Raw genomic sequence first — 27,771 nt, 5'->3', positions numbered from 1 at the left:
TGTAATGGTTTGGTAGAATTTCCTTTAAAAAAAAACTGTATTTAGCTAGGGAAAAATGTAATACCACAGATAATCAATACGGTAGAGAATTTTGTTAGTGTAAGGTCTAAATCAATTAAAAAATCTGCTCCGAGAGAGTGACTCAATTCTCTCCTTTACTCATTGTACAGTAGAACTCCCCTTATTCACCTTTGGAAAACAGATTCCTTAAATATATGAGTATTTCAGACCATCCAATGTGCTATCAAAAGTTGTCATTAGTAAGAAATATTTTTCACTTTAAATTTGTGTGTAAATGAGTATACAAATTTCCTGACTCTTTATCAGTTATGTGACCTTTGTTTCACGCTCACCTCTATATGGCCAAACATGAGTTATTGAAACAAACAGGTATGAGAGGATCTTCAATGGTTTTGTTACATGCAAACAGAATTTTGACTGATTAAAATTATGGCACACAAGAAATGGACTGAGAAAAGTGAACATATAAGGTGCATATTGGTCGAATGATCAATATTAATCATCCTAGCTGTTGAGTTTGTAATGCTTCAGCTGTTGAGATTGTCTGCCAATATTCACATCAACTTTACTCACCAGGATTGAGCTCCAGAAAGAACGGCAGCCGATCGAACCCATCCTCGTAGCGATACTCGTGCATCTCCGTGCTGCTCTGGTGGTTCCATTTCTGTTGTGGCTTCTTCTTCCTCTTCCTAGGATGGTAGTCGGCCGGCCGGCGGCGCACGTGGAACATTATAGAACCTGTGAACATGCCAAAGGTCGGTGAGTCTCTGCCTGTGGGTGATAAGGGTCTGTTGACACAACTGCCACTGTCGGTCGAGTGTTTGCCCACCTTTGTTGATTGACCAAGTGGCAAATATTGTGTCTGCTGGAAAATAACAAGGAAACTTATGAGTGGTGATTAAATTCACTACTCAGTGGGCATGAATCATCAACTGTGCGAGTATATCTATCATGGAGAGGAATTGATTTTCAAGATACTGCGGGTTAAACATTTCCAAACTGAATAATTTTTGTAATGGTGAAATATAAATATTTAAGCAATATCTGTGAGTTTATTAGAAATTGAATATATTGTGAAAAATGCGGTTTGATTATTATTTGAAAGATGTATAGTAGCCTCCCTCTTAACAGGTTTTCCGGTTAAACCGATGTCTCCAAAAACTCATTTAAACGGACCATTTAAATGCATACTGTATAAAGTATTTGACTTAAATTTAGGAGAGCATCGTACTTAGAGACATGATCACTGGTCTCAAATCTTTCCCACGAGAACAGTCATTTCAGTACCACCCACTTCCTGCCGATCTAGTTTGGTTAAACCGATGTGCTGATAAAAATTGTCCGGTTAGAGAGATGTAATTTCTGCAGAGTGTAGTCTGGTTAAACAGATGTCCGGTTAAAAGGTGTCCGGATAAGAGAGAGTCTACTGCAGGCAGGCTTGCAAGCAATCTATTCCTATGGTAATCATTTCAATCACTAGTTTCCAAAACAATGCAACCCCATTGGCTAACTTTTCTAAACTATCAGCTAACTGATAGCATTGTTTCTTTATTGTTTCACAGGAATTATTTTGATGCCTAACCTTAGTCTCTTTCTGGCGCTTACTGAATGTGATCTACATCCAAACCAATAACGTATATGGTCTGCTTGACAAGAGTATAAACAGTTAAAACCATAAATACATACATTTTCATAACAATTCTTGAACTTGGTAGACAAGTGATCCATGAATATTTTCAAATTAACAAGTCAGTTGTTACAATATAAGGGTTACATTCATTGTTTTCTATAGAAAAAAATTTAAGTAAACCACATTCCATATAATAAAAACTTAATTTGTTTAGGTTAATCAACAAATTATGTTTACGCCTGAGTTTTTTTCAAAAATGAGTTGAATTGGGTTAGAACATTATTAAGAATTTGTAAACAACTGAAAATGGTAAGAATAACATAACAAACAAATTTGAACAAAACTTGAAATTGAATAACATGGTTAACAACCAAATACAAATTCTAACCTGGATGTGTGCTAAACTTTTTTTAGCACCAAAATACAACCAGCCGATTAATATCATGATAGAACACCAAGATAATTTAAATTTAAACCTTTATATATTCTGACGAACCAAAAACAATTCTAGCAAATTTTATATTTAAACAGAAAGTTAATACAGAATTTATGACCAGCATACCTAAAATGAATTGGTCTTGTAAATATGATCTATGTAAAAGCTAAAAGCTTGAAGAAGAGGATCGAATCACAAAGACCATAATGGCATGGCTTGTCCCGATTGTGATTGCATCACAGATTATACACGATTCATCTATCACGATGACAAGACACAGCCAGAGTACACTGTGTTGTTGTCTTTTGAACACTTTCTTTTTACTGCGACTTTCGCAGTATTGAAATGTTTTTTAACTTCAACAGCAATAAAAAGTCATTAGGTGTTACAAACTGCAATGTTATAATGTCATTTAGGTCCTGCACATTTAAGCAAGATAATAATGTCAGTAGGTTTGAAAAAAAACATATGCAGGATGAAATGTGACTAGGTTCTACCAATTTATGATATAACTGTATAAAGTTATTAGCATTCGGTTCTAGAGACTTCTGCAAGAGAATTTTACGGAAAGTAAATAAAAGAAACGTCTTATAACACTTAAAACATATATTTACACTTATACTGCTACTCACAAGACGGTAAATATACCGTTACTGTTTTGTATATTTACCGTTATATTATTGTTAGTTGTTAGTGGTTAACCACTTACCATCTGTTTTGTATATTTACCGTCTTGTGAGTAGCAGTATAAGCGTAAATATATGTTTTAAGTGTTATAAAACGTTTCTTTTATTTACTTTCCGTAAACTTTTTCTGTAAGAGTGTAATCTGACTCATTAAGAGTTTCAAAAGCTTAGGTCTATGAAATAGCAAAGCAATATACACTATCATACAAAGAAAATAATTCCCCCCAAGCTAATCTATAGTTCATAGAAAAAAATTAGTAAATTTAAAAATGTGCAAAATACAATTGATGAAAACATTAAAATTTACATGAGTGATCAACCTTAGAATATCAACTAATTTATTTATTGAACCATATGATGATTGCCAGTGCGAAATTAGAATGGAACATTACATTATCACTTATTCATGACAATTATCAGATAAGAGACATGCAAGCTTTGTGGGTTTGTAACACGAGTGCAAACAGCACATTACTGCCATGTGTGCGAGAAAGGATAATCACTTATTGGCACAAAATGACTGTTTATTGAGTTCTTGCATTTGATGCTCAGTATATTTATAGGGACTTTCAAAATTTTTATGTGATTTTAAGCATTTATGTTTACAAAAAAAAAGGCTGTTTAATCCTAATTCATTAATGAGCTTTTGTATAGCTTTTAGCTGAGAGAGTTGCCAAAAACAGAGAAGGTTTTCCTTACCTAAGAGTTCTCCTCTTATTTTGTTAGATTAGAATGGAAGAACAACTTTTAAAAGGATTAATAAATATAACGTATGACTGATTCTCAACCCTATAAATTTATAACACCATCGTTAACAAGCACAAACTTATCAGAATACTATTAATATATTTGGCAAAAAGCAATAATGTATAATATGTTCTCTTCGTTCAACAATATACAAAGGTTCTGCGTTTTGGACTATTTTAATTTCAAATAGAAAAATAAGAGTATTACCAAATATAGCCTACTGTAATGAAATTTATACGTTATGGAGAGCATAAGAAAGAACCAATTGATAAACCTGAATCTTAAATAAACTGTTACAACCGTCAACAATATTATTGTGAACATTAAAGACGGTAAAGAACTGTTTAGCATCTAAAGCAACCTAAACATCAAAAACTTTCAATTTATCAAAATCAAAGTGACAAAAAAGATCCACAAAACTGTATAGAGTCGACTAAATAGTTTAAGGTGTATTTCCCAGCTACTCACCATAGTACATGTGGACTTTGTCATGCCTATCTCGACAGTGCAACCCCTCCTAACAAACCCACAGGGGACGAAGAGGCAGGAGGGAGTTTCAAGGGTCCTTCCTCTGATGGCACTTTAATTAAATATCTCAGCCAAGGCAAAAAGGCGTTATCAGTTTGGCATAGCATTTTGTTGTAAATAACTTAATTTCTGTCATTTTTATAGGGTATTTTTCATGTTTTTTAATGTTATTTTTCAATGGTTTGGGGAATACTTTCAGGTATGAAATTTTGTAATTTTTCTTTTTAAATATTTAACAATTTGGACTGATGGAATTTTATAGTCTAACAACTTTCATATCCACAGTTTTCATCCATTTAGAAATCAATTTAATTTAGGCAATTGCTATTGCCTATTATTACTTTAGGATTATTTTATGCTTTAGGACTTAATCTTGCCTAATGCTGAATTTTAAAATGCTTACAAATTTGCACCTATCAATTGATCATATAATTATTGTTATTTACTTTTATAGCCTACCGACTGAAGTTTTTGTAAAACTTCCTAACCATTTGACTTATCTAAAACTAATTATTTAAAATATATTTTAGTTGTTTTAGAAAAGAAGAAATTTGGAACAGCTTTTAGCGAATTTCCCTTATGGGGAATAAGCAATTTTTTACAGTATGGTCTAAGAGAAAATTAATTAATTTAAATCATAGACAGTATAGCCTACAGATGAATAAAATACACAATTAATTTGGGGAAAAATATCGATAAGAAATGTGCTAGAAACTAAACAAATAAATAAACCTCACTGATTTCAGAATTGAAGATTACACAAACAGAAATATTAAATTATTATGTAGCTAGCAAGGAGTTCCAATAAAAAGCAAGTTCTCTTCCCACAAGAGACGTATATTTTTTCTAGAAAGGTGGATGTGCTAGTGCTACTTAAGATTGGTTTACAGCCTCCAGAGCTATACAGGAACCAGTCAGTTGTCAGGTGTTATAGGACTAGGACTGAGAACATGTAGTCCCTGTCAAGGGCAGTCCTGATACTGTTTGAGGCCAAGTTGGACATACGACACTGATTAGCATTTATATTAGCCAAGTAGATTACTATTGATGAGCTTGACAGAACATCAATATGGTTCAGGTAGTCTATCCATTTAACCATGTTATTCAAATGAAATCTTTAGGTTAGAAAGTTAGCGTAATGAGTATTATTGTCAGCAAATGATATGGTTCTTTTATTCATGTTGTATGTTAACTATGCCAGAAGGAAAGTACTGTTATTTAGCTGTACAGAGATATCACATGTATGAGGACCAAGCAAACTGTTATGTTATGTTAAATTTAAATACAAAAAAATTGAGTTAAATTTTAATAGATAATAATGTTCTTTTACTATAGCCTACATTCGTTATTTACGAAACATTACCAAGTAAGGAAAATTTAAATATTTATTTCCATTATCTCCAGAAAACTAAAAATATACTTACTTACCTCCATCTTAGCTTAATAGAATTTTACTTGACGGAGATTAGTAACCTGTATGTGATATTGCCAGAATAATCTTTGGGTGAAACATAACACTCGATGAACTGAAGGCAAAAACAGTTCAGTATTTTTTGTAATTTTGTAATGGATTTTCAGAGCTTCACTATTATAGTGTGATAACATTGACGGGGAAACAATGTTAATCTGAGGTCGATATACCAATGACTACAGCGCACACATTCACACTGACACACGGCAGGGGAGGCTAAGGCACTTATGGCACTTTCAATGAGTTAGCCTACCTAACTCCTTATTACAACAGCTAGGCAAAAACTATTTCATAGACTATTTTAATAATAAACTGATAACTTTGAATGAGAAATGTCCACACATTATTGGAGTACTGTCATTGAATTATTGTGAAAATTGAATATACCTACTTCAAAAACCCTCCCAATCGTTTTATACTGTGTTATTGAAAAGTGGCAATTTATTCAACCAAACTACATAATGTAATTTCAAACTTTAAAAACTAGAAAGATAAACGGACCCAAGTGGAGTGACTCGAGCATTTAAATGTTAGGCCTAAGCACCTTGTCAATACAGCCAGTGTAGCAAGGGAATGTTTAAATCTCATTATCACTGAGGGATTGTTTAAACATAAATTCACTGTCTGTGCAGACCGAACTGAACATTTTATTCTAGTGTTCCTTGGTAAAATGATACGAGCAGGTCTAGTGGTTAAAGGAGGAAACTTCTTCAAGGGACAGGGTTCAAATCCTGCCAATGACCAAACAATTTTAGCTATGTGACGATGGTGATGTCTGTTGGTTTGGACCTTACAAACACGCTTTGAGTCCACATAATATTAAACTGAATAGATTTCAATCGAGTATGAACACCTTTCTGTATTTTTTTTGTCCTAAGACGCGAGGCACGAGCCTGGGTTTGTTTTTCACATTATTTCAGGCTAGACCTAGAGATTGCAGCAGTATCACTTATATAAAATCCATTTGTGATTTGACGGGATTTGAATATGGGACCTAAGGTACTGAAATCCCGCGCTGTAACTTAAATAGCTCGGTCCCAATTGCGCCATCAAGCCATATTGCGACTGCAAATTAAAACGTAAAATATCATGAAAATTCAGATTGTTTGTAGTGGATTTTTTTGTACTAGAAGAGCCCCTTTAATTTACCATTGGTTGCACTTAAACTATAAGACTTTAATGCTAAGCATGACATAATCTGCAGGATACAAATAAATGGGGTGAACTACTTAAATGATCTCCACATAAAAGCCATACTAAGACCCAATCATCAGAGCCAATGCTCTCAACTTTATCCAACTGTAGCCTATCTTCATTGTGGAATGGGATCAGGAAATTCTTATTCAAATATGGAAAAGCTTTCATCCAAATGCTTTAAATTTTGCTTTGATGTTTATTTCAATTAAATTAAGTTAATTTTTACATTTCATACTTTTTAAGTTACCAAACTGTATGCGGACAATATCGGTAAAATTAAACTTTTTTGCAGTAACTGACAGAAAAACTTATAAAAAGCATGATCTGCCCCATTAGCAGAAATTACTTAAATTTTGTTCTTTTAATCAACACAATTAGATTTTATGTCCTACAAAATAATCTCTTGCATTTTAAATTAAAAGTTTAAAACTTAAATTAAAAACGCTTCCATTTGGAAAATTGATGATTTTTAACCAGTTTTAAAGCCAAAAACCAAATTCACCAATCAAACTCTATTACAATCCGTACTGCTGTATAACCGAGCCAACATTTACGAGGTGGGGAGGAACATGTCACAGGCATCGTAATATCTCCTCTCCGCTGAGATGGTGAGACGGCAGTTCCGTCTGATATATTGTGCTGTCACTGGGGATCACGAGGATTACGATATGTTGGTAGTATCATTACTGGCTTACGACCGACCACGACACCAACACTAAATCTGTTCTTGAGTGTTTGTAAAAGAGATTCGTGAATGGAAAATAAACTAACGTTGCATATTTAAAAATATTCACAGCATGTTAATAGTTTTACTCATGCTTTGGAACGTGGGTATGTGAAGTGATAAAAGGAGCCTTTTAAGCTGCTACTATTATTAAAAATGTATACATTAATTTGTATGTTCTCTATAATCAGTAACATTATAAAATGAATAGACAAACCATACGATTTATTCATTTTTTCATGTGATAGCTGTCGTCGTCAAAGTGTTAGGTAAAAATTGTTTACAGAATTTTAACGTTACAACTTTCTTACCATTTTCATAAATAAATTAATAATATTGAAAAGTTCAAAATTATAACTTTGAAATCCTTGTACCTGAACCCACATGATTTTAAGATTGCTAATAAAAACGAAGACCCCAGGCATATGTTGAACAGTTTTCTAAAGTTTTACTGAAAATAGCTATTAACAATTATACGAAATAAAAAATTACCAATGTATTATAAGAATAAATAAATAAAAAAACATGATGGCATCACACCATAATAATGGCAAGGGGAAGTAAAAAAAAAATCTGTTATACATTTGAATATATATTACAAATTAAAATGTAAAATTGTGATTTTGTGTATCATAATATCCCCAGTTGACCATACTAGTTTTAAATTAATTAAAATGAGTTTCATCATAAACATATATTCTTTAGCTGTGGAGTGGAAAATTAGCTTGTGTAAAACAGAGTTTTACGATGAAACCGAGGAGAAGGGTACAGACACAATCATCCCCATGTCTCCAGGGGTTCAAGCGACACCTCGAGGGTAGGACATCCCAGAGCCAGAACAGAATACAAATTGCATTCTTCAGTTCTAATACAAAAATAACACTAAAAATGGTTCAAGATGTAAATTTGAAAAGATAGCAAAACCAAAATAAGGTTACTTATAATTTTTGTATAAAGAATTAAAATAATTTTACAGATTTGAGTTAGTTTCATAACTGGTTAAAATCCTAAACATAGTTTGATAAATTATAACAAAATAATTAAAATAAAGATTCCAAGGTTACTCCAGCTTTTGAAAAACTGAGTGAGTTTCCTTAAAATTTTTTGCCATAGTCCTAGTATAGATGAAAAACTTGGTTTCCTTCAAATTTCTAGCCATAGGCCTAGTATGGATAAGTTTAAGGTTAGTATTGTTTAATGTTCATTAAAATTTATATAAATAATATTTAGTTAAATTTTAAAATAGATATCTGAGTAGAAGAACGATTTATTGAAATTTACGATACTTTGGGATGATATAAGCTAATTTATTTATCTTTTTCAAAAAGTCTGAGTGAACATTTGAAAATTTGTTAGTTACCCTTTATAAATCAAACTTTCCACAAATATCCATGATGATAGAACCATGAACATAAGGGAAACATTTGCAAGAACAATGGTGAAATGTTTCAAAAGCAACAAATGCTTAGAATATGATATGCATTTGGTACCAAAGAGGTTTGGGGCTTGGTACAAATGACCACATTTCCTTGGGAAGAGTTATAACTTACTTAAAGAGAATATCAATTTCAAATGGGACCAGCCCTTTGGGATCTGTATGGGAGGGGGTGGGACAGGGGGGTCTTTGGCTATTAACCCTCCGTCTGAGCAAGTATTTTGATATAACCTGCTTCATAACAGACATAATGTTTAACACCGGCTTTTAAACCAACCATCAAGTAAATGAAGTCTTTCTGGCAAAACTTTTTTGCTACAAGGTTAAAAACATTTTCTGCCAACTTTCGCAAATGAAAACCAATTGACCTCACAATTCTTGTATTTTGTGTACATTATTTAAACAATCAACAACACCTACACATTTCTCTACACCCACAAACTTACAAGGAGCGACTCCTAAACCGAACTGTGAGCCAAGAAACTCTAATTAATTTAGTGGGGAGTGATTACCAGTAAACATGCGCCCCAATGACCCGGGTAATCAAATTGATTTGACCTACTAAATAATGCATATCCAGTATAATCCAATACATCAACACCAGAACACCGCTAATATTGTGGTATTACCTTGAGCAGAATAAATTAATATAAAAAGGTATTTATTTCATTGAATTGACAAAATCTATGACTTCTAAATACAACTAATTGTCGTCTCTAAAAAGAACTCAAGTTGTTTAATCTAGATGTTTTTAAACCTGTAAAACATTTTTTAAATAGGCCAACATAAACAAATTTCGGATAGGCCTACAAAATTATTTTGAATCACGGATGAATAATCAGTTAATATAAGGAGAAGTAAAAATTTTAACCAGAGAAAAGTTAATGTAATAAATGTAATCATTTACAGCCATTAGTGTCAGCGGAATGAGGCTAATTGCATAACAACACCAGGGAAAAACCTCTACAGAGATATATTGTCAACAACAGTGAATGTTTTTATTATTGTTTTCAGACAAAAAACCTTAGTAACATTTTGTAACCAATTTTGAACTTAATTTAAACTGTTGACTCATTGGGGAGTTACTACCTTTTAGGTTTTCAATGCCTCATAACATTAATTTGTAATTTAATTATCAGGACAATACACAAGCGTACACAATTTGGGCTGAATATGGGTGGAAAATGAATGAGATAACATAAATTGTTATACAGTAGCCGTAGGAGCAGTGTTAACTGTTGAAGTCTTTCAAATCATTTTTAATTTTTTGAAAAGGTTAGAAATATTTATGAAGAATATATAGTAATTACTTGAATTTATTATTTGTACACCTTATTTTAAAATCCACAGTTATTGGATCCTCTTCAAGCATTATCAAAACAATTTTTTTTTTGTTCCTCATAACAGCAAACCTATGCACTCTTTCACCTTCAAGGTATAAATCTAAGTATAAAAATTACTTTGTAGTACCGGGGGACCGAGCACACCCGATTTAAACTGGGTTAAATCAAAATAAAATATCGTAAACAGACACATTTTATAATTTAGGAAAAACATTTTTATTATAAACCATAGAAATTTGATCACTGCAATAATAACAACTCTGTAATGTAAAAGTATAGAGTATAGGATAATGAACTTGATAAAATTTAAACTTAATAAAATTATTAAATCTACAGTAGTTGTACCGGGCTCAGTGAAAATAAAACATTTCAAATATAACTGACATATTACAACTACATCCACATTGCTAAATCTACAATTCCGCTCATACTCTTTACTACTACTTATTATGAAAGGCTGGCTAGATAGTACAGCGCATCAGGAAGGGTAAGCCAGCATAAGGATTTGAGGTGATATAAAATGGATCAGCCGAGGGATTCAATTCCTTTCTGATCACTTGGATCATGATGATGAGGCAAAGATAATACAGCGGCTTTACAACCCACTCCTGGGTTATGGGTTATTTCTCAGTAGTTAGTGTCAAAATCAAAGGGGGATGGCAAATCAGACTAGTAGAAGATTGTAAGTCCAATATATCATTTTGAATTTAATAGGCTACATGTTTGGAGTTTTTTAATACTTATCAGAGGGGTAATTTAAATGTATGTGAAAAAAACTTTCCACAAAAAAAGAAGTAGGTAAATTCGTCTTTCCTGAAAAATTGATTAAAAGCCAAACATTGAGTATACAAAATATTACTAGGGTATATTAAAACTTCATATTATACCTCCAGTGTAATTCTTTTTACTATAATCATATTTTAAAATAAAAAATGCATCAGTATGCATAGTTAAGAAGACTGAGAAACACACATAAAGTAGAATTAGAGGTAATTTTGCATGTTAAGCAGAGTAGTGTCTGCCAAAGTGCACGAGTTTAATGGCCAAGAATGAAGGAGGCATTGGGTTAGAGTGAAGCAAGACATTAAACCCTCTGCACTTATACCAATGTCTACCTCTACGCTGTACATGCAACAATAGATCCTAAAATATTTATACTTTAAGTAAATACATACATTTAAATATTCCACTTAGTTAAACTTGTGTTTTATATCCATCTAAAACGTTGAACAATTATACCATAGCTAATTTATAATATTAGTAAAAATTACTTTTTACCACACAAACTGAGTTAAAATGCTATTATAAAATGCGTTGTAAATACTGATGCTATAGAAAATATTATAGAGTTATCCAATACTTCTGTTATTACACGGGATATAACACGTCACGTTGCTCGAAAAGGGTAGACTAGTATTTACAACGTGTTTGGATGCTTTTCAAGACGATAAAGGGTCATATATTTGCAGGACTTTTGTGGATATGTCATGGCTAACAACAAATCTCAGACGCCTTCAATCCAGCTCTAGACTAATCCCGCAGTACAGCATGTAGTCGGATTGCCTATCTGCGCCTTGGTACTTTAACACGTCTTTCCTACTGATTATTTTATAAATACGATTTATCTATTTAATCTACTCATATGAAGTGTTGCATAAAAATTGCCTATCGTTAAGATTTAAAAAGAAAATGTACATTGTGTATAAGATGGTATAACTATAGTTTTTATGATTAAATACAGTAAAGTAAAATAAAATATTACATTTAGACACAATTTACGAGAAAAAGATTACAGAATATCAGTAAATCAAATACCACAGTAATTCAATGAATCAAACGACACCATGATATATGATCCATCGCATCCAGAAAGTCAAAACAATTAATCGCAAGAAATATCTAACTAAAATACTACTTTAGGTTTCCAAAATAAAATAACAATCCATCATGGAGGAGAGGAAAACGCGACGAGAAGTCCAGGACAAAAGAACATAATGACACATCAATCACCGGCAGGCGTTAGTGTGATAAATGCACTTATTGTGGTGTACACCCTCAGACCAGCTGATATAGAGACAGCTGATATGTGATATTTGCAGCTGATATCAGTGCTTGCACACCTACAGTCACTTCATAGATCCAAATATGATGACCGCTCAGATCTAAATATTATGACAACCTTTCAACTATTTAAACCTGATGACTGTTTAATTACTGGCTCGAAATTCAACCCACATTTAAGTAATTTGAAATTTTTAAATTAATAGTTCACGCATATAGTTGTTTTTCTAAAATTTAACTATTTATAAACATTTTACACACAAGACGAAGAAGCATCGTTTTCGCTATGGCTTTTTATACCGGTTTAGTAAATCATACTTAAAAGCAATATGAGAAAAATCTATTTGAAGAAAATAAACATACAGTAGTAATCAAAAATGTAAGCACGAAAAAATACAATTTCTTTATGTAAAAGTCAACATTAATTTAGATACAAACTAGTTTTTACTGGTCAGAACTTGTATTAATCAGGCTGTAAAACATTCCGTGCAAGAAATAAAAGACAACCCCATGAAATGTTTAATTGCTCGAGAAATGAAAGGTCACATACACGAGAGATACAACCAGTAGGGGAAGGAGAGAGAAGGAGAGAGAAGGAGGAGAGGAGGGAGAGGAGTCACGTAGCGAAACAGTAAAGTCACACGAGTTTTAATTCTCCTCTCTTCTCTACAATATCAGGTTACTTGAGAAGCTACTCACGCGGCATCAAAACCGAAACGCCACAATTTTTTAGCAGGGATAATTTTTAAGATATCGTACCTATTACGTTTAACTTACAGTATAGTACAGTATAGTCTTCCAGAAAGTATTGCTATTAACATTACTAAAAACATCTTTTTTGTCATGTGGATAGCGTCAACAAGCCTTATGATCCTTGTGGCCTAAAATATATTCTATTTATTGTATCCATACCTTCATGTTTCTTATTAAGGGGGTTCTACCCAGTAGCCTGAAAAACATGCCCCTGTGTTAAAAGCTCTCAACATTCTAAAACTAAATTGTTTCAAATGAGTGTATGCTTTTTGTGCTCTTAACATATCAGAGCTTGCAATGGATGGGGAAAAGATATTTTATTACTATTATTTAGAAATTAAAGTCCCATGTAAAAAATACTAATTTCAATTCAATAAACACTTAAAAAATGCCAAGAGGTTCTTTTTTGTAGGACTATGTTTACGTGGTAACCTGCCGGGGTGGAACCCCCGTGAGACAGACATTTTTAAATTATCATTTGAATTGTTAATTCTGTATGTTTAAAATAAGTAGTAACAAAAAAAAGGCAAGGGTTAGATATTAAGGAACCTGTCAAATTCTTCAATGATTATTGGATCTTATTAACGTAATTGCATAAAATCCGTACGTAAACTATTCGCTGTTCTAACATTACGATGAATACCTGTAGTTCAACATGTTTTGCAACCCTAACGAGCACTGTAGTGTCCGCTTGTAAAATATCAATCACCATAACGATCGTCGGTTACTGGCTATCATTAAAGTTACACCGGCCGCGCTAACTTTATCGTTATGAAACCCGTCATTTATAATAGCCTATGCAGGTTAGTTTGCACACAAAACAATGTCTGTTAGAAATTTACAGTGGAAACAAGATACATATGAAACAATATTTTCCGTTTACCATAATTTAAGTATGTTGACAGTCCAGTATTTACAGTAGTGTAAACATATCTCCGTAGTGTTTTAAACCTTAGTTATTAGAATTTCGTGATAATCCAAGTGTTTTAGTGAAGCCTGCATTGTCTTAGACTGATAGGTTCACTTCTCAACTTCACTTATTTGTTTGCAACTGTGTTTTTAAAACTGAGGAAAAGCGATGTCCAAAAACGGGGTTTCACAAATCTGTAGTCTAAACCATATTGTTTTGTCTATTTAACAATATTAAACAAACACATAGGGTATACGTTTTCATCCAAATAGATCTGATAGACGATTTTGTCCCGGATATACGAAGCATCTTTTCCTGCACCGGGAAAAAATATTACGTGCTCGGTCGCAAACCGTTTGCATTAGCTCAGCCTACAATGGCTGGGTAAAATTCCTGGGTCTGCAATAAAGGAAGCACTAGGCCAAAAGCCGGGTGTAGCCTGCGTAGGACTAGCTCATACACGGGCACTGTATGGGCACTTTTTTATTCAGCAAGTCAAAACAAGTCACAAAAATCGTGCAATAATCAGAGGAAAATATGCTGCGTTCGATTTTCACCAATTTCAAAGATATGTTTATAAACTATTACTTGCTTCATTTTTGAGGTGTTGCCTTCCGGATTACTTTTTAACAATATATTCTATTTTTAACGTAATTCATTGGTCAATATCCAGACTACCAATGGATTACGTTGGCAACAAAAAGGTATTTAACCTCTAGAATATATTACTTGCCCCTAGTATTGTAACCAAAGAAGAAAAAGAATCGTGCAAAACTTACTACGATAAAAGGGACAATTATTTAATTTACATCAGCACACATTGAAAACGTTTCTCTTGGGTACCATACAATTACGTATTAAACCGTTATATTGAAAATCGCATTTTTATCCAATAATGAAACGACGATAAAACAATCAGGTGGATTAACCAACGAATATTCGCCCTACTGTGTACCAATCCCAGCAAGGCGGTCTGAGAACGCTCGCATGGCCAATGGCTGTTGGCGTGTCGATTGCAGTTATATATCTCCTTCCTCCTCTCAACATAACAGAGTAACCTTCCTGAGCAAAACTCTGTTATCACTGCTAAAGACGCCCTGGAGATTGACCACATTCAAGCTGATTTATTTAAACTCTTACTAACAAACATTTAAAGTTAAATGAAATTTAAAACCACCTGGTTATGAGTTACGAGTATTAAGTATGCACTATCTACCATTTTACCTGATACATAATAAAACTATTTTGTCTGATGAATAAACCAGTGTAGGCATATAAAAAAATAAAAATGTGTATTGTTAAAACGCATTAAAATTAATGCTGTATAAAAATCTAAATGAAGCTGCACTTCACCTTTCCATAATTGATGTGAGCTCTGCTATTAAACATTTTCACTTTACAAGAACGTATATACATAATTATTATAATTAGCAAGTAGACATGGTATGCCATAATTATGTAATTCAATTCAAACCATATCCATGCAATCGTATACATTTAGAGCATTACACGAATGACGTCAATGGCGATAAACAACATCTCAAAATCGTTACGTTGAAACAAAATGTTGTCTATTTTAACTCTTATAAGAGAGGACCAGCTGCCAAGCCAACTGCTACAGGGATGAGAGAAGACTGGAGTTAGATGCCTTGTGTATCTTCAAATGACGAAGATAAACTTTTTAGTTTGCCAGATTCTGTTATTAAATGATCAATGATTAATAATGGATACAGCTTCAAATCACCAAAAGCTCAGAAAACATACTAATGTTTTCTGTGCCAAAAGCCATTGACCTTTTCAGGATTAAACAGGCAACTTATTGCACTGAGCACTATATCCACTCCGCTATCGAGCTATTTAAATATTTATTTAGTAATCAGTGAACTGTACAAGTTAAAATCACAACAGTTTAAAATACAACAATCTACTCCATCTATAATATGCATACACAATGCAATTTCATTTGTTTAGTACCACAAGGGATATCAAACAAACGTGTCACACAAACTAATTAAGAGAATAATTGCGGGATACATCCAATCATAACATTTTTGTTTATATCAATGTTGTCCTAAAACCGGCAATGCATTCATTTGGTTATAAATGGAATAAAAACAAGCTTGATAACCTTTGAGTGTACTATAGTGTTATAACCATTGTGCTAATGTGAAAAATAACTTCAACGATGTTTTAGCTCTTCACCAACGTGCACGTTTTGGCTCTCAGTTTTTCAAATATCACTATTGACGGTTTGTTAGACATTTAGTAGCAATAAAACCAACTAATTGGTCGTATTTATACTCCAATTTGCTCTTAAATCACCAATTAATTAAGTCGGGACGATACCAAGTCACAATACATTAACTACATTTACGGCGACACAGTGTGCGTAATAATTAGTATGCAGGTTTAGTTGCTGGGCGGATGATGGAAACACCAGAAACATGGTTTCCGTCAAATTAAACCACAAACACAGAACCAACAAAAGGATTACTAGAGTTACTTAAATAATTAAAATCAATAAGCTTGTTTCAGATTAGTAAATTACAACTATAACTAGACTTGGAATAGAAGTTGTATCGTTGCTAATGTATGTAACTTGAATGGCTTGTGAAATATAGCCGAATGGAGTATACGACTCCATTTCTTTGGAAACAATATTATGAAGGAAAGTTCGGCTAGAAGGTTGGATACTTCGGACATAACATTAAGGGTTCATTGAAGGCTTGCACACAAAAAACTCCAACATATAAGCTGTTAGCTTACAAATAGTGTACCCAAATCCAAATTCTACCGTTTAGCAAAATTTCAAAATGGACGAATAAATGCGTCTCTGTTTTACAAAGAAAGAATTTATTCTTATGTATAAATGTATCTTTCTCCCCATGATGATGTGTTTACAACTGGAATGACGATCTTCTAGCCAACTTCTTGCCACGCTTCTAGCAGTACTGTATGTAAATAGTAGTAAACAGGGTATATATTTAATTTGTCTAGATTGTTTTAGAGGATTTTAAGCCGAATAATACAAATTTGTAAAAGTATGTGTGACTAAGTTATTTGAAAATTTTAAGACAATCATAATTTGATACATGTTTAAAAATCTAATTATTTATTTAAAAACGAATAATTAAAATCTAAACCCTAACTACCTACATTAAATAGCCTATATCTACTGGTTCCAGTAAGAAAATCTTTCAAAGAAAAAAGTTTAATCACACATTTTAACACTTTGACAGAGAGAGGAAAGATTGATGTAACTCACCCAACAAGACTTCACATTCCTTGTTACGCAGCCTGACATTCGTGTAGGACCACAAGCCTATCATGTTACAACAACAACAACACTACTCGGCTGACAACATGGCAACATTGGCGACGCACAACAACATTGTCGGGGTCTCTCAAGTCACACAATCCACCCTCTATATCTCTGTGCACAACACACCCGTACCAAGATTGCACAATGTTCAATAACTGAAAATGAATAAATTTAACTAAATCTCAGTGTACTGCATAGTAGAATAGATGTAAAATAATCTGTGAAATTAGTTTCGACTAGCTCGATTACATTCCATACGTACAAAAAAATTGAAATGAGAATTTAACAGTATGTGGTGTAAACACTAACTAACACGCCATAAACCACTCAGTGGTGTAAATAAATGTGAATTGCACAGTAATGGTGTTTATTTACACATACATACAGATTCACAAATTCATACACATTCCTAAACAGAAAAACTGTTAATCGAATCCGACAAAGTGTGCTGCGAATAAATACAGTTAAGCTTCTTTTATGCAAACTAATTAGCCTTAAAGAAAAAATGTACCCGATTTTATTATGGGAAACTATAGGAGAAAATAAAGTTTTAACTGTAACACGCTCAATAAGCTCATATAACAATTTTAGGTATGTTTGTTGTAAAAACACCGGATAGTGGTTTAAGAAGTGGAATGTCTACCTCGGTATCAAAATTAAATATTTAGCAATTATCCAGTTAAAATTTAAATTTATCGTCTACCGATTAATTTATACAAAACTATCCATATTCAACACACAAACTAAACACAACGGAGACTCACACAACCATTCACACAACCACTAAATTTTCCCTTTACCAAAACACACTAGGTATTTCTAAGCAGTAGGTGCGCGTAGTGAGCGCGTCGCGGACACACAGTGATACCGTAGTGATATCTCACGGTGTCGTCCGCTACGTCCGCTAGCGCAGGCGCGTCACGCCACAACACGCTACAACACGCCACGCCACGCTCGCCCATCGTTATATCTATATCGTTACATTATTAAAACAAGTCGATAAGCGAATGTCCCTGGACACCCCGTGGAAATTATATTGTATTTCCAGAAATGTGTTATTTGTTGTTAATAATGCAATAGAGTGACGTTGAAATGTATATGGTAGTTTTCTTGATATAGTGTTACGGTAAATTATTTCGGTGAACACTATTATTAATGTTTACTAAAAACAAGTTGAATATAACATTTTGGTGGTTAGCACGTTTTACTTGGACTAATAATGTAAAATTTGTATGAAGAAAATAAAGTTTGTAATTACTTTTCATAAAATAGAAATGCTGCATAATTCCTCTTAAAGTGCATTTAAGAGGAATTATGTATTAAAATTGTTAGTATTGTCCAATGATGCGACTTTTGTGGTTATGTTATTTTATAAACTCGTAGTACATACAGATTTGTATAGTGGCATGAATCTTAATTCTAGATAAGATTATTTTACGAAAATATGGGAAAATTATATGATTTGTTATTCTTATGGGTGCAAGTTTATAGAGTACTAGCTGTAACCCGCGGGCTTTGCCCCGTTTAACTTCTTAATTTTCAAGATGATCTCGTTCGCATGGCTCAATCACGTCCTGGTTGAAGTTCGTTCGCTACGCTCACTCACCTTTAGGTTGGAGCTCGTTCACTACGCTCACTCACCTTTAGGTTGGAGCTCGTTCGCTACGGTCACTTGCCTTCAGGTTAGCTCGTTCACTACGCTAACTCTTCTCCAGGTTGAAGTTCGTTCGCTATGCTCACTCACCTTTTGGTTGCAAATTAGCTGTTGTCATAAATGTAAAAGAAATAATAGTGCTGCACCCTGTTGGTAATCCTTGTAACTTTAATGCTATTGAACATCATAGGACAGAACCAACTTGTTTAATTGAAACAGCTGTTAAGATTCATTAATTCCATTTCTCATAAGGTTAACATGGGAAACTCCAGAGCCACTGGGGCGGAGCCCTTTTAAGAATTTCGAAACGGGAAATAGTTTACGTCCGATTCGCATACCTACAGAATTTACACACCAAATTTCATAACGATCGGTGAAGTCGTTCCGGAGGAGTTTGCAGACAAACACTGTGACACGAGAATTTTATATATTAGAAGATATATACATACAAACATCCTCTTTTATACTTATAGATAGTAGTATGATAACGTTGCAAAAATAAGATATTAAAGATAAGAATTATCAACATTCACAGCTCGTTCGGGGTTTTTTAAAAGGTCGATGCGCAACTTAGAACTAGAGACTTTCAAAATGAGATTTTTTAGCTGCGAATAACTACAACTTGGGATGCCAAATCTCCCAGATTCTACACTAGATCCTAAAACCCCCAAAATTACTCCCTTTCCATTGCTCATTTATCCCACGGATCAATCACGTTGGAATGTTTGTCTAAATGTCTGTTCCATTTGTGTATCACTCGATCACTCAATCCAACGCTCGCCTCCTACTATCAGCTGCAAACTGCGAATTTAGATCTAAACTATCATTCAACTGACAAAGAGTACAAACGTTTTTTGACGGAACTTTTCATTACAAAATAATATGAACATGTAATTTGCATTCATTGTAGTGTTTGGTTACTTTAAGAAGTATTTAAAAACATAACATTTTATTTTATACACATTTTACCTGATTTTACACATTATCGAACATCATTCCGGAGTTATTGTTTTAACACAAATCTAATTCCTATTAGATCTTTATACGAATATGAGATAAAACCAAATAAAAACTGATTCACAATGGAAACCGATATTGTATCTGTTCATTATGTAAAAAACACAGAACCAAATAATTTATAATATCACACGAAGATATAATACTGTTACTAAGTGATATGTCCTCATTGCCGTTTTGACATACTCCTTTGGAACTTATAAAGTAAGACCTTTACGCTAAGCAACTTCTGAAAAAAAATCAATGGTTGAGTCAGAAGTAAATACGGTACCAATTAAGTTAATAGAAACCATAAATACAGAACTGCATCGTTTACGTAACAGTTTATCGCCATGACGTCAACATATTCTAACTCACAGCTATCAGACATCCACCTGAACGCTCTCAATACGCGACGCCTGTCATGGGAAGATAACACTACAACAGCCAGTATACAAAGTATCCATGCGAAATAAATAATCAGTTTGTATATTTTTAAATCTAGATCTAGGTCAATAAGCTATCTAAAAAGGAAGAAATACGGGTGCGACTAAAATAGTTAATAAGTTAGTGGTGATAATCTTAATTAGAGTTTGCATTGAATGAAAAGGAAATGTAGTTATTATTTTGTGTTATTCTATTAGGCTCATTTTATAATACGAGATGCAATAATTTCGTTGAAACATCTGAACAAGTGACAAAAGCTGAAAAAAATTAAAAAATATAAATTATAAACACAGGTCCAGTAAAAGAGAGAGAAGCTTATGAGATGAAGTTAAATTGGCATTCTTCGCACAAGATTGGCAACGCGTGGAGAGTCACGTCCCATACAATAGACTTCGATCAGGTTTTCCTAAAATGGTCAATTAGTGTAGTAATATCGTGTCTGAAACTCTAATGAAGATTATTATGAGGCTTAGCTCAGGAGAAGATGACGTTAATCTGCTTGCATTAGGTTGGCAACACGTGTGTATTCTGCTCTACCAAAAATAGACCTTCAAATTGATAAGACCTTCCTAAACTGATCTATTAGCCTAGTGTTAACGTGTCAGAGCACACTAATGAAGATGTGAGATGAAGGCTAAGCTAAGAGGATGACGTTAAACTGCTCGCATTCGGTTGGCAACACGTGTGTATTCTGCTCTACCAAAAATAGACCTTAGAATTGATAAGACCTTCCCAAACTGATCTATTAGGCCTACCATACACGTTCCGGTTTTACTTCAGTCCAGGACTGTACAGTCGTGGACTGAAGGAAAAACTGAACGTGAGTGTCGATTCCTTCAGGCAGATCGTTGGCCGGACGGCCGGATGTGAAACAAATCCGGCCAGGCCCCGGGGCCTTGAGGCCGAATTGAACGTGTATGGCGAATCCCGCAGTCCAAGACAGTGCTGCTTCCCCCCTCCCACCACATTTTCGGCATTATCGCATGTGCATGTGACTTTTTTTACTTCAATCAGCAAAGTATACCACAACAGGTACATGAGAGAAGCAGCTTATAAAGAGTTAATAGATTTATGAACAAATCTGACACAGAAGGAACAAAGGACACTGTGGTGAAAAAATACACAACTTACGGAGTGCATTTAGAAAAGAGTTAAAAAAATTAAATCTTCACAAAAGTGGTACTTTAGTGAGCTTAACTTCCTATTAGACCAAGAGGAGGCAAGACGACTCCGGCCAAACTGTGCAGTCCCGGTCCACCCGGTCTCAATGCTCGGCCTTCAGTCCGGGACGGAACGTGTATGGTAGGCCTAAGCCTAGTGATATCGTGTATGAGCACACAAACGAAGATGTGTCAGAGATAAAGGCGTAGCTCAGGCTAATATGACGTTAATCTGCTTGCATTAGGTTGGCAACACGTGTGTATTCTGCTCTACCAAAAATAGACCTTCAAATTGATAAGACCTTCCTAAACTGATCTATTTGCCTAGTAACGTGTCAGAGCACACTAATGAAGATGTGAGATGAAGGCTAAGCTCAGGAGAGGATGACGTTAAACTGCTCGCATTAGGTTGGCAACACGTGTGTATTCTGCTCTACCAAAAATAGACCTTAGAATTGATAAGACCTTCCTAAACTGCTAGTGATATCGTGTCTGAGCACACAAACGAAGATGTGTCAGAGATAAAGGCGTAGCTCAGGCTAATATGACGTTAAACTGCTCGCATTAGGTTGGCAACACGTGTGTATTCTGCTCTACCAAAAATAGACCTTAAAATTCATAAGACCTTCCTAAACCACTATATTAGCCTAGTGATATCGTGTCAGAGCGTACTAATGAAGATGTGTGAGAGATGAAGGCTTAGCTCAGGACAAGATGGCGTTAAACTGCTCACATTAGGTTGGCAACACGTGGGTAGTCCCCTCTACCAACAATAGACCTTAAAATTGACAATTCCTTCCCAAACTCGTGTCAGAGCACACTAATGGAGATGTGTGAGAGATGAAGGCTTAGCTCAGGAGAGGATGACATTAAACTGCTCGCATTAGGTTGGCAACACGTAAGTAGTCCCCTCTACCAACAATAGACCTTAAAATTGACAATTCCTTCCTAAACTCGTGTCAGAGCACACTAATGAAGATGTGTGAGAGATGAAGGCTTAGCTCAGGAGAGGATGACATTAAACTGCTCGCATTAGGCAGGTAACGCGTGGGAGGTTGCACTCCCCATTATAGGCCTGCAATTTGTAATCTCGATACAAAAACAGTAAGCCAAAACCTTTATAGAATTTGTTTTCAAATAATGTGTCATTTAACTGCTACATACAAATAAGTGAATTCATTGTGGTCAAACAACGTTATGTACGGTAACAATATTTCATTTTTTTATCTTGGGAAGAATATTTCATATTGTTATTGTACGAGTGTAAACATCGATCTCTGAGTATTGAGTTATAGAAAACGTACTTAAAATATTAAATACATAAGAGTTAATTAAATTAATTACATTATCACGAGGAATTCCATTAATTTATGTACGCAATAATTATAACACTATTTATATAATGAGGAATTGTAACAGAATTCGACAACATTTGTCAATAATACATACTTCCGTACCTGACGGAGAAACTCCCTTAGAGAAACTTGATGAGAGAACTAAGACTATTTCAGCATCTGATTGATACGAGTCTTAGGATGTAGCGAACTTTCAACGGATAAGATTATCTTGAGCGATTCTCAGAGAATAACACTTACACGCTCCAGCACTTTACTATTACTGAGTGGATTTTAATATTATAAGTTAAGTGCATCGCGTCTTTAACTGGGTTGTAGCATTGACACGGGATCCTAAACAATGTTGGATTGTTTTATCGAGCAATTAAAATATTGAATTATAAATTGACTGAGTGTATAGAAAACAAATAAACTCAAATAGCTCAACATCGCATTATTTGTGTGTTTTAGTGCATAGTTGTATTAAACACAATACATGTGAAATGAATGGATTTACGAAACTGAACTTGGTACTTTTCGGTTATTCCGACCACACCAAGATAGGTCATAAGACATAAGTCATTTACTCACCAAAATTATCATAAAATACATTAGCTACGTCAAAAACATAATGAAATACTGTATTTACATACAAAAAATCTCTTATCTAAGTAGTCAGAATAGTTTGTAAGTAACTACACAATATAAAGTGAAGAAATTGTATTTAGGCCTACTGTACAAATAACACAATCTAACCTGGTGTGGTCAGTTTAACAGAATAGTAACCTACATTTGTTGGCGATCAGTTCATACATATTATTTGCAATCGAACACAAATAACCCAATTTTACCATACAATATCAATAAGAGTCTTCATTTAAGCGGTAAAATATAAAAAAATATAAGCAATTCTATACGTATAAGAAAAAGATTTCTCAACCTCGCCACGAGACATTTGAAAAAACCCCACATTTTGTCAATAGTAAAATTTTCTTAGGGACTAATATTCCTAATAACAACTTAGTTCAATAAACCTTTAAGAAATATTACACTTCAAAATTACCGTTAGTCTCGATCCCGGAGCGTACAATCCTCATGACCGCCGTGTCTGAAATTCACCAGTACATTGACCAGACAAAGCCAAGAATAGGGGGCCATGTGTGCAACACACGAACACAGGTAAGTAAACACACCAGAGTTTACGACGAATCTCCACGTTAACATCCGGTATAGTAATCAATATATTGAAGTTTAAAATAATTTAGAATGGAAATCGGGGATTATTTCCCGCATAAAACCTTTCAAGATTAAGGAATCCTAGGTAGAATAATTGTAGTTACTGTATACAACTTTACTAGGTATTGGACCCAGGCATTTGAACTCTTCTACTGGTTCGAATTTAAGGTTTATTACTTCAAAAGTTCCTCTACCATTGTTTCCCCAGCCAAAATATACAGCTTTGTCTTTTCATCGTTTCATTTCTAACCCTATTGATCAAGTTCTATCCATTAGAATACGTGTCATCTCCATCAAATACCTGGGTTCATTAGTCAATTCAAAAAGTAATGAATTAATAGAAATTCAAAATAGAATAGATTTTGCTTATAAGAATCATGTATGCATTAAACTAACATTTTAAAATCAAAATTACTGTCACATATAACAATACTAAGAGTATACAAGAATATCATAAGACGAATCCTGCTTTATGGAGCAGAGACATGGACAAACAAACAGAAAAGAAGCTGGTTTTATTTGAAAACGGAATTTTAATAAAATATTTGGACCTGGATGGAGAATTAGGCACAACCAAGAAATAAGAGACGTGTACCATTCCCCAGACAAAGTAGAAGAAGCTAAGAGCAGAATACTAAGGTCATGTATTTAGGAGGGAAGATGACAGACTAATTAGAGAAGTTTGAAATAAAAACAAAAAAAAAAACAGCAGGAAAAGACCCCGAGGAAGACCCAAGAATCGTTCGAAGGACCAGGTGGAGTAAGATTTGCGAAAAATGAGAGCAAGGAAAGAATATTAAGAGAACAGGGAGAGATTAAGGCAACTTCTTGACACGAAAGAATCTCGTTTATGAAATACAAGATAATTTGTGTGTTAGACAGACAGACGTATTTAAATATACTACCTGGTGCCTGTAGCAGTACAAACTAGCTATACATAATATATGTTTCGTCTTTATACGTTTATAGGTTAAAAAAACACACGAACAAGATATTTAAAAAATAATATACCTCTATATCTTGATTCTATGAATTCAAGAATTAAAAAGAGCATGTGAAAGGTTTGTGTGCTCTCCGATGGTGACCATAAGAGATTATTACCTCTTAGGATAAGATAAATTACGATAATATACTATTTTGTAACTGTAACCAAAAAGATAAACGCTACCAAACATTTATTTAATATTCTATCCCTACTTTAACATAAATGTACGTGTCCTCATAGTTGATATCCAAACATGCAAAAGCATTTCAATATTAAATCCGCCAAACGTGACTCCCTAAACTTACGCGATAAATTACGCGTTTAGCGTGACAATCTATGGATTTACGTTAAAAATTAGTTTACAGTCTTATCAATCAGAAACAAAATGCTTTTTAACTGTGTAGCCCAAAAAAACTATAAACTAATTTAATTCTCTCCGCACAAATTAATCAACTCGTTTAAGAAAAAAAAATATCTTGGCTAACTTTTCACATTAAAGCATTTCTACCACATTCACTAAAGCGAAAATGAAAAGTCAAATTGGGAACGTTTTAGCGATGATTTTAGAATTAGAATTGAAACTATCATAAACAAAAGAAATGCTATCAAAATTCTTCTGTGGCAATAGTCATGAGAGGCGATTAAAGAAAATGTGATTACAACAAACGATCAGTATTTAACAGTAAGTATAAGGGTTATAGTAGTATGTTTTCTGTGGTATAAGGTGTATAAGGAATCAAAAAGACGCAGAAAAGTACTGAAACACCATAGAATATAAAATAAGTTTACTTTATTCAGGATCTATTAGGAATTTTATGTAATTCCATGCAACGCCTAAACGTGGTGTTGTGTTTTAAGTACGCAAATTGCTGGATAAACATCTATTCTTCAGGTCACAACATCAATGCAAAATTGCCATGCTTTGAGAGTAGAATAAATATTACTATATCACTTATTTTTGGATATCGAGTCCCAATACATTTACACCGTGATGACAATCGAAAAACGTCACTTCACAATAGTTTGCAATTGCAACCAGAGCTAAAAATTGTTGACTTCTCTTTCGAAAACCCTTCCCAATCTAGTGTTGCTGCATTATGGTAATGCTCCACAGATTATATAAACACAGAACAACAACGAGAGTAGAAGCCGTGGTCGGTCCACAGCGTACAAGCTTAGCCACTACTCTCTGATGGTTACATAGCCTCTGTATCAGCGGGGAAATATTAGTATTGCATCCCTTGCGTCATCACTTCCCTCGCTTTTACCCGCCCGTGTAATCCATATTTACGGGGTCAAGAATAACGCGGCCATAAAACGATTCTGTTGTGATTGTGGCAAACATACTCTTGATAAATGGAACTTAAACTTTGTCACATTAGATATGTTTTGTGGTTTTGACTTTATATTGGAACATAAAATAACCTTAAAAATGTTTTATGACAGAAAAGTTCGTCAATGACTTATTTGTGGTTTTGGATGTGTGGATTTTAACATAAAATGAAGTTATAAGTAACTGCTGTGGCTGTATGTACATAATGTATGTTTGTCCTAAGATTGTAGAGATAGGTAAGAAAACTAATTTATATGATTATGGCTTTAGATGTACACACTGAACTCGTAGAAGAACTAGCATAGGTAGTCTTGCTGGGTAGATAAATTATAGTGTTTAGCTACATTTTACGTTTTTTATGAAAATTAAATATTTCGTATAAAGTTATTCTGGATTGGAAAGGAGATGACCAACTTGAAAACAATTTTAAAACAAAGTGGTTTTAACATTTACTTGCTATCACGTTAGACAAGAAACCTCCTCTGAATTTCATAGGTACTAGCTCCTACCTAAAACAATAAACTGAATAAAAATACTGTAAAACAATACCTAATTTAGTGTTTAAAACTTCATTTGTACGTTCATATTTAAATACACTGCTGGCAGAAATTTGAAACAATATAAATATAACATGAGGTCGATTTCCCGTCCCAGACTTTTCCAGAGTCCCAAACTGTATTTAGTGAGAACGAGAACCAACATTTCTCAGTACAGACAGGCACGCCCATGTCTGGTTTGGTGGGGGGGAGGGGTGGATTGAGGGTGGTCGGCACTCCCCCACCTCCTCATGACGTCACACCACCCCTATGAAACGTCCACACAACCACACAATGACGTCATCGTTACTGCCAGAGAGTGGGAGAATATTACGTCACTAGCAAGAGGGCTTTGTGTGATTGATGGAGACGAAATAGAACAATTAAATTCCTTACACAACAGGTAAACTCTGAAAACGTGATATATTTTGAAATTATAGGACGAGATGTCAAAGTTATAACAATACCCAGAAACTATATTGCAACCCTTTGATTTTACAAAGCCATTATCAATTTAAAGTTAAAATAGCATTAAATACACTACTTAAATACATAATGTTGCTGAAAATTATAAGACCCGAAAAGCAGTATTATTTTGTTAAACACACAAGTTTATTTTGTTTTAGTTATTTATCTTAGATAGACCAAACCGTTACACATCTGCAGGACGAGTTTTTTAAACCTAATGTTGTTATTTACTTGTAAACTTCTAAAACATTATTAGTTATATGAGTTACCATGGAAACGATATAGATTATTTCAATGGGATAAACAAAATCGGTGTAACCATAGCCGAGAGAAATTAAGAATCACAATCTTTCTTGCT

General features: G+C 33.9%; 1 protein-coding gene across 5 annotated transcripts in view; it reads right to left on the bottom strand.

The window, feature by feature from the left end:
• Positions 1-27,771, bottom strand: part of LOC128988204 (afadin-like) — a 236,312-nt gene that overhangs the window by 44,258 nt on the left and 164,283 nt on the right. For all 5 annotated transcript variants that reach the window (XR_008490340.1, XR_008490341.1, XR_008490342.1 and 2 more), the window contains one exon: positions 595-759. Coding sequence is in view for 2 of the 5 variants with exons in the window: in XM_054409470.1 (XP_054265445.1) it covers positions 595-759 (165 nt within the window). In the remaining 3 variants the exon portion in view is untranslated. The remainder of the gene's footprint in view (positions 1-594; positions 760-27,771) is intronic.

The sequence above is a fragment of the Macrosteles quadrilineatus genome, unplaced genomic scaffold (genome assembly GCF_028750875.1).
Source record: "Macrosteles quadrilineatus isolate MER2022 unplaced genomic scaffold, UCM_ALF_1.0 Scaffold_2__2_contigs__length_208266976, whole genome shotgun sequence".
NCBI classification, from domain to species: Eukaryota; Metazoa; Arthropoda; class Insecta; order Hemiptera; family Cicadellidae; genus Macrosteles; species Macrosteles quadrilineatus.
Note: the sequence above shows the minus strand (reverse complement) of the source record. Positions and strands in the feature narration are given on the sequence as shown.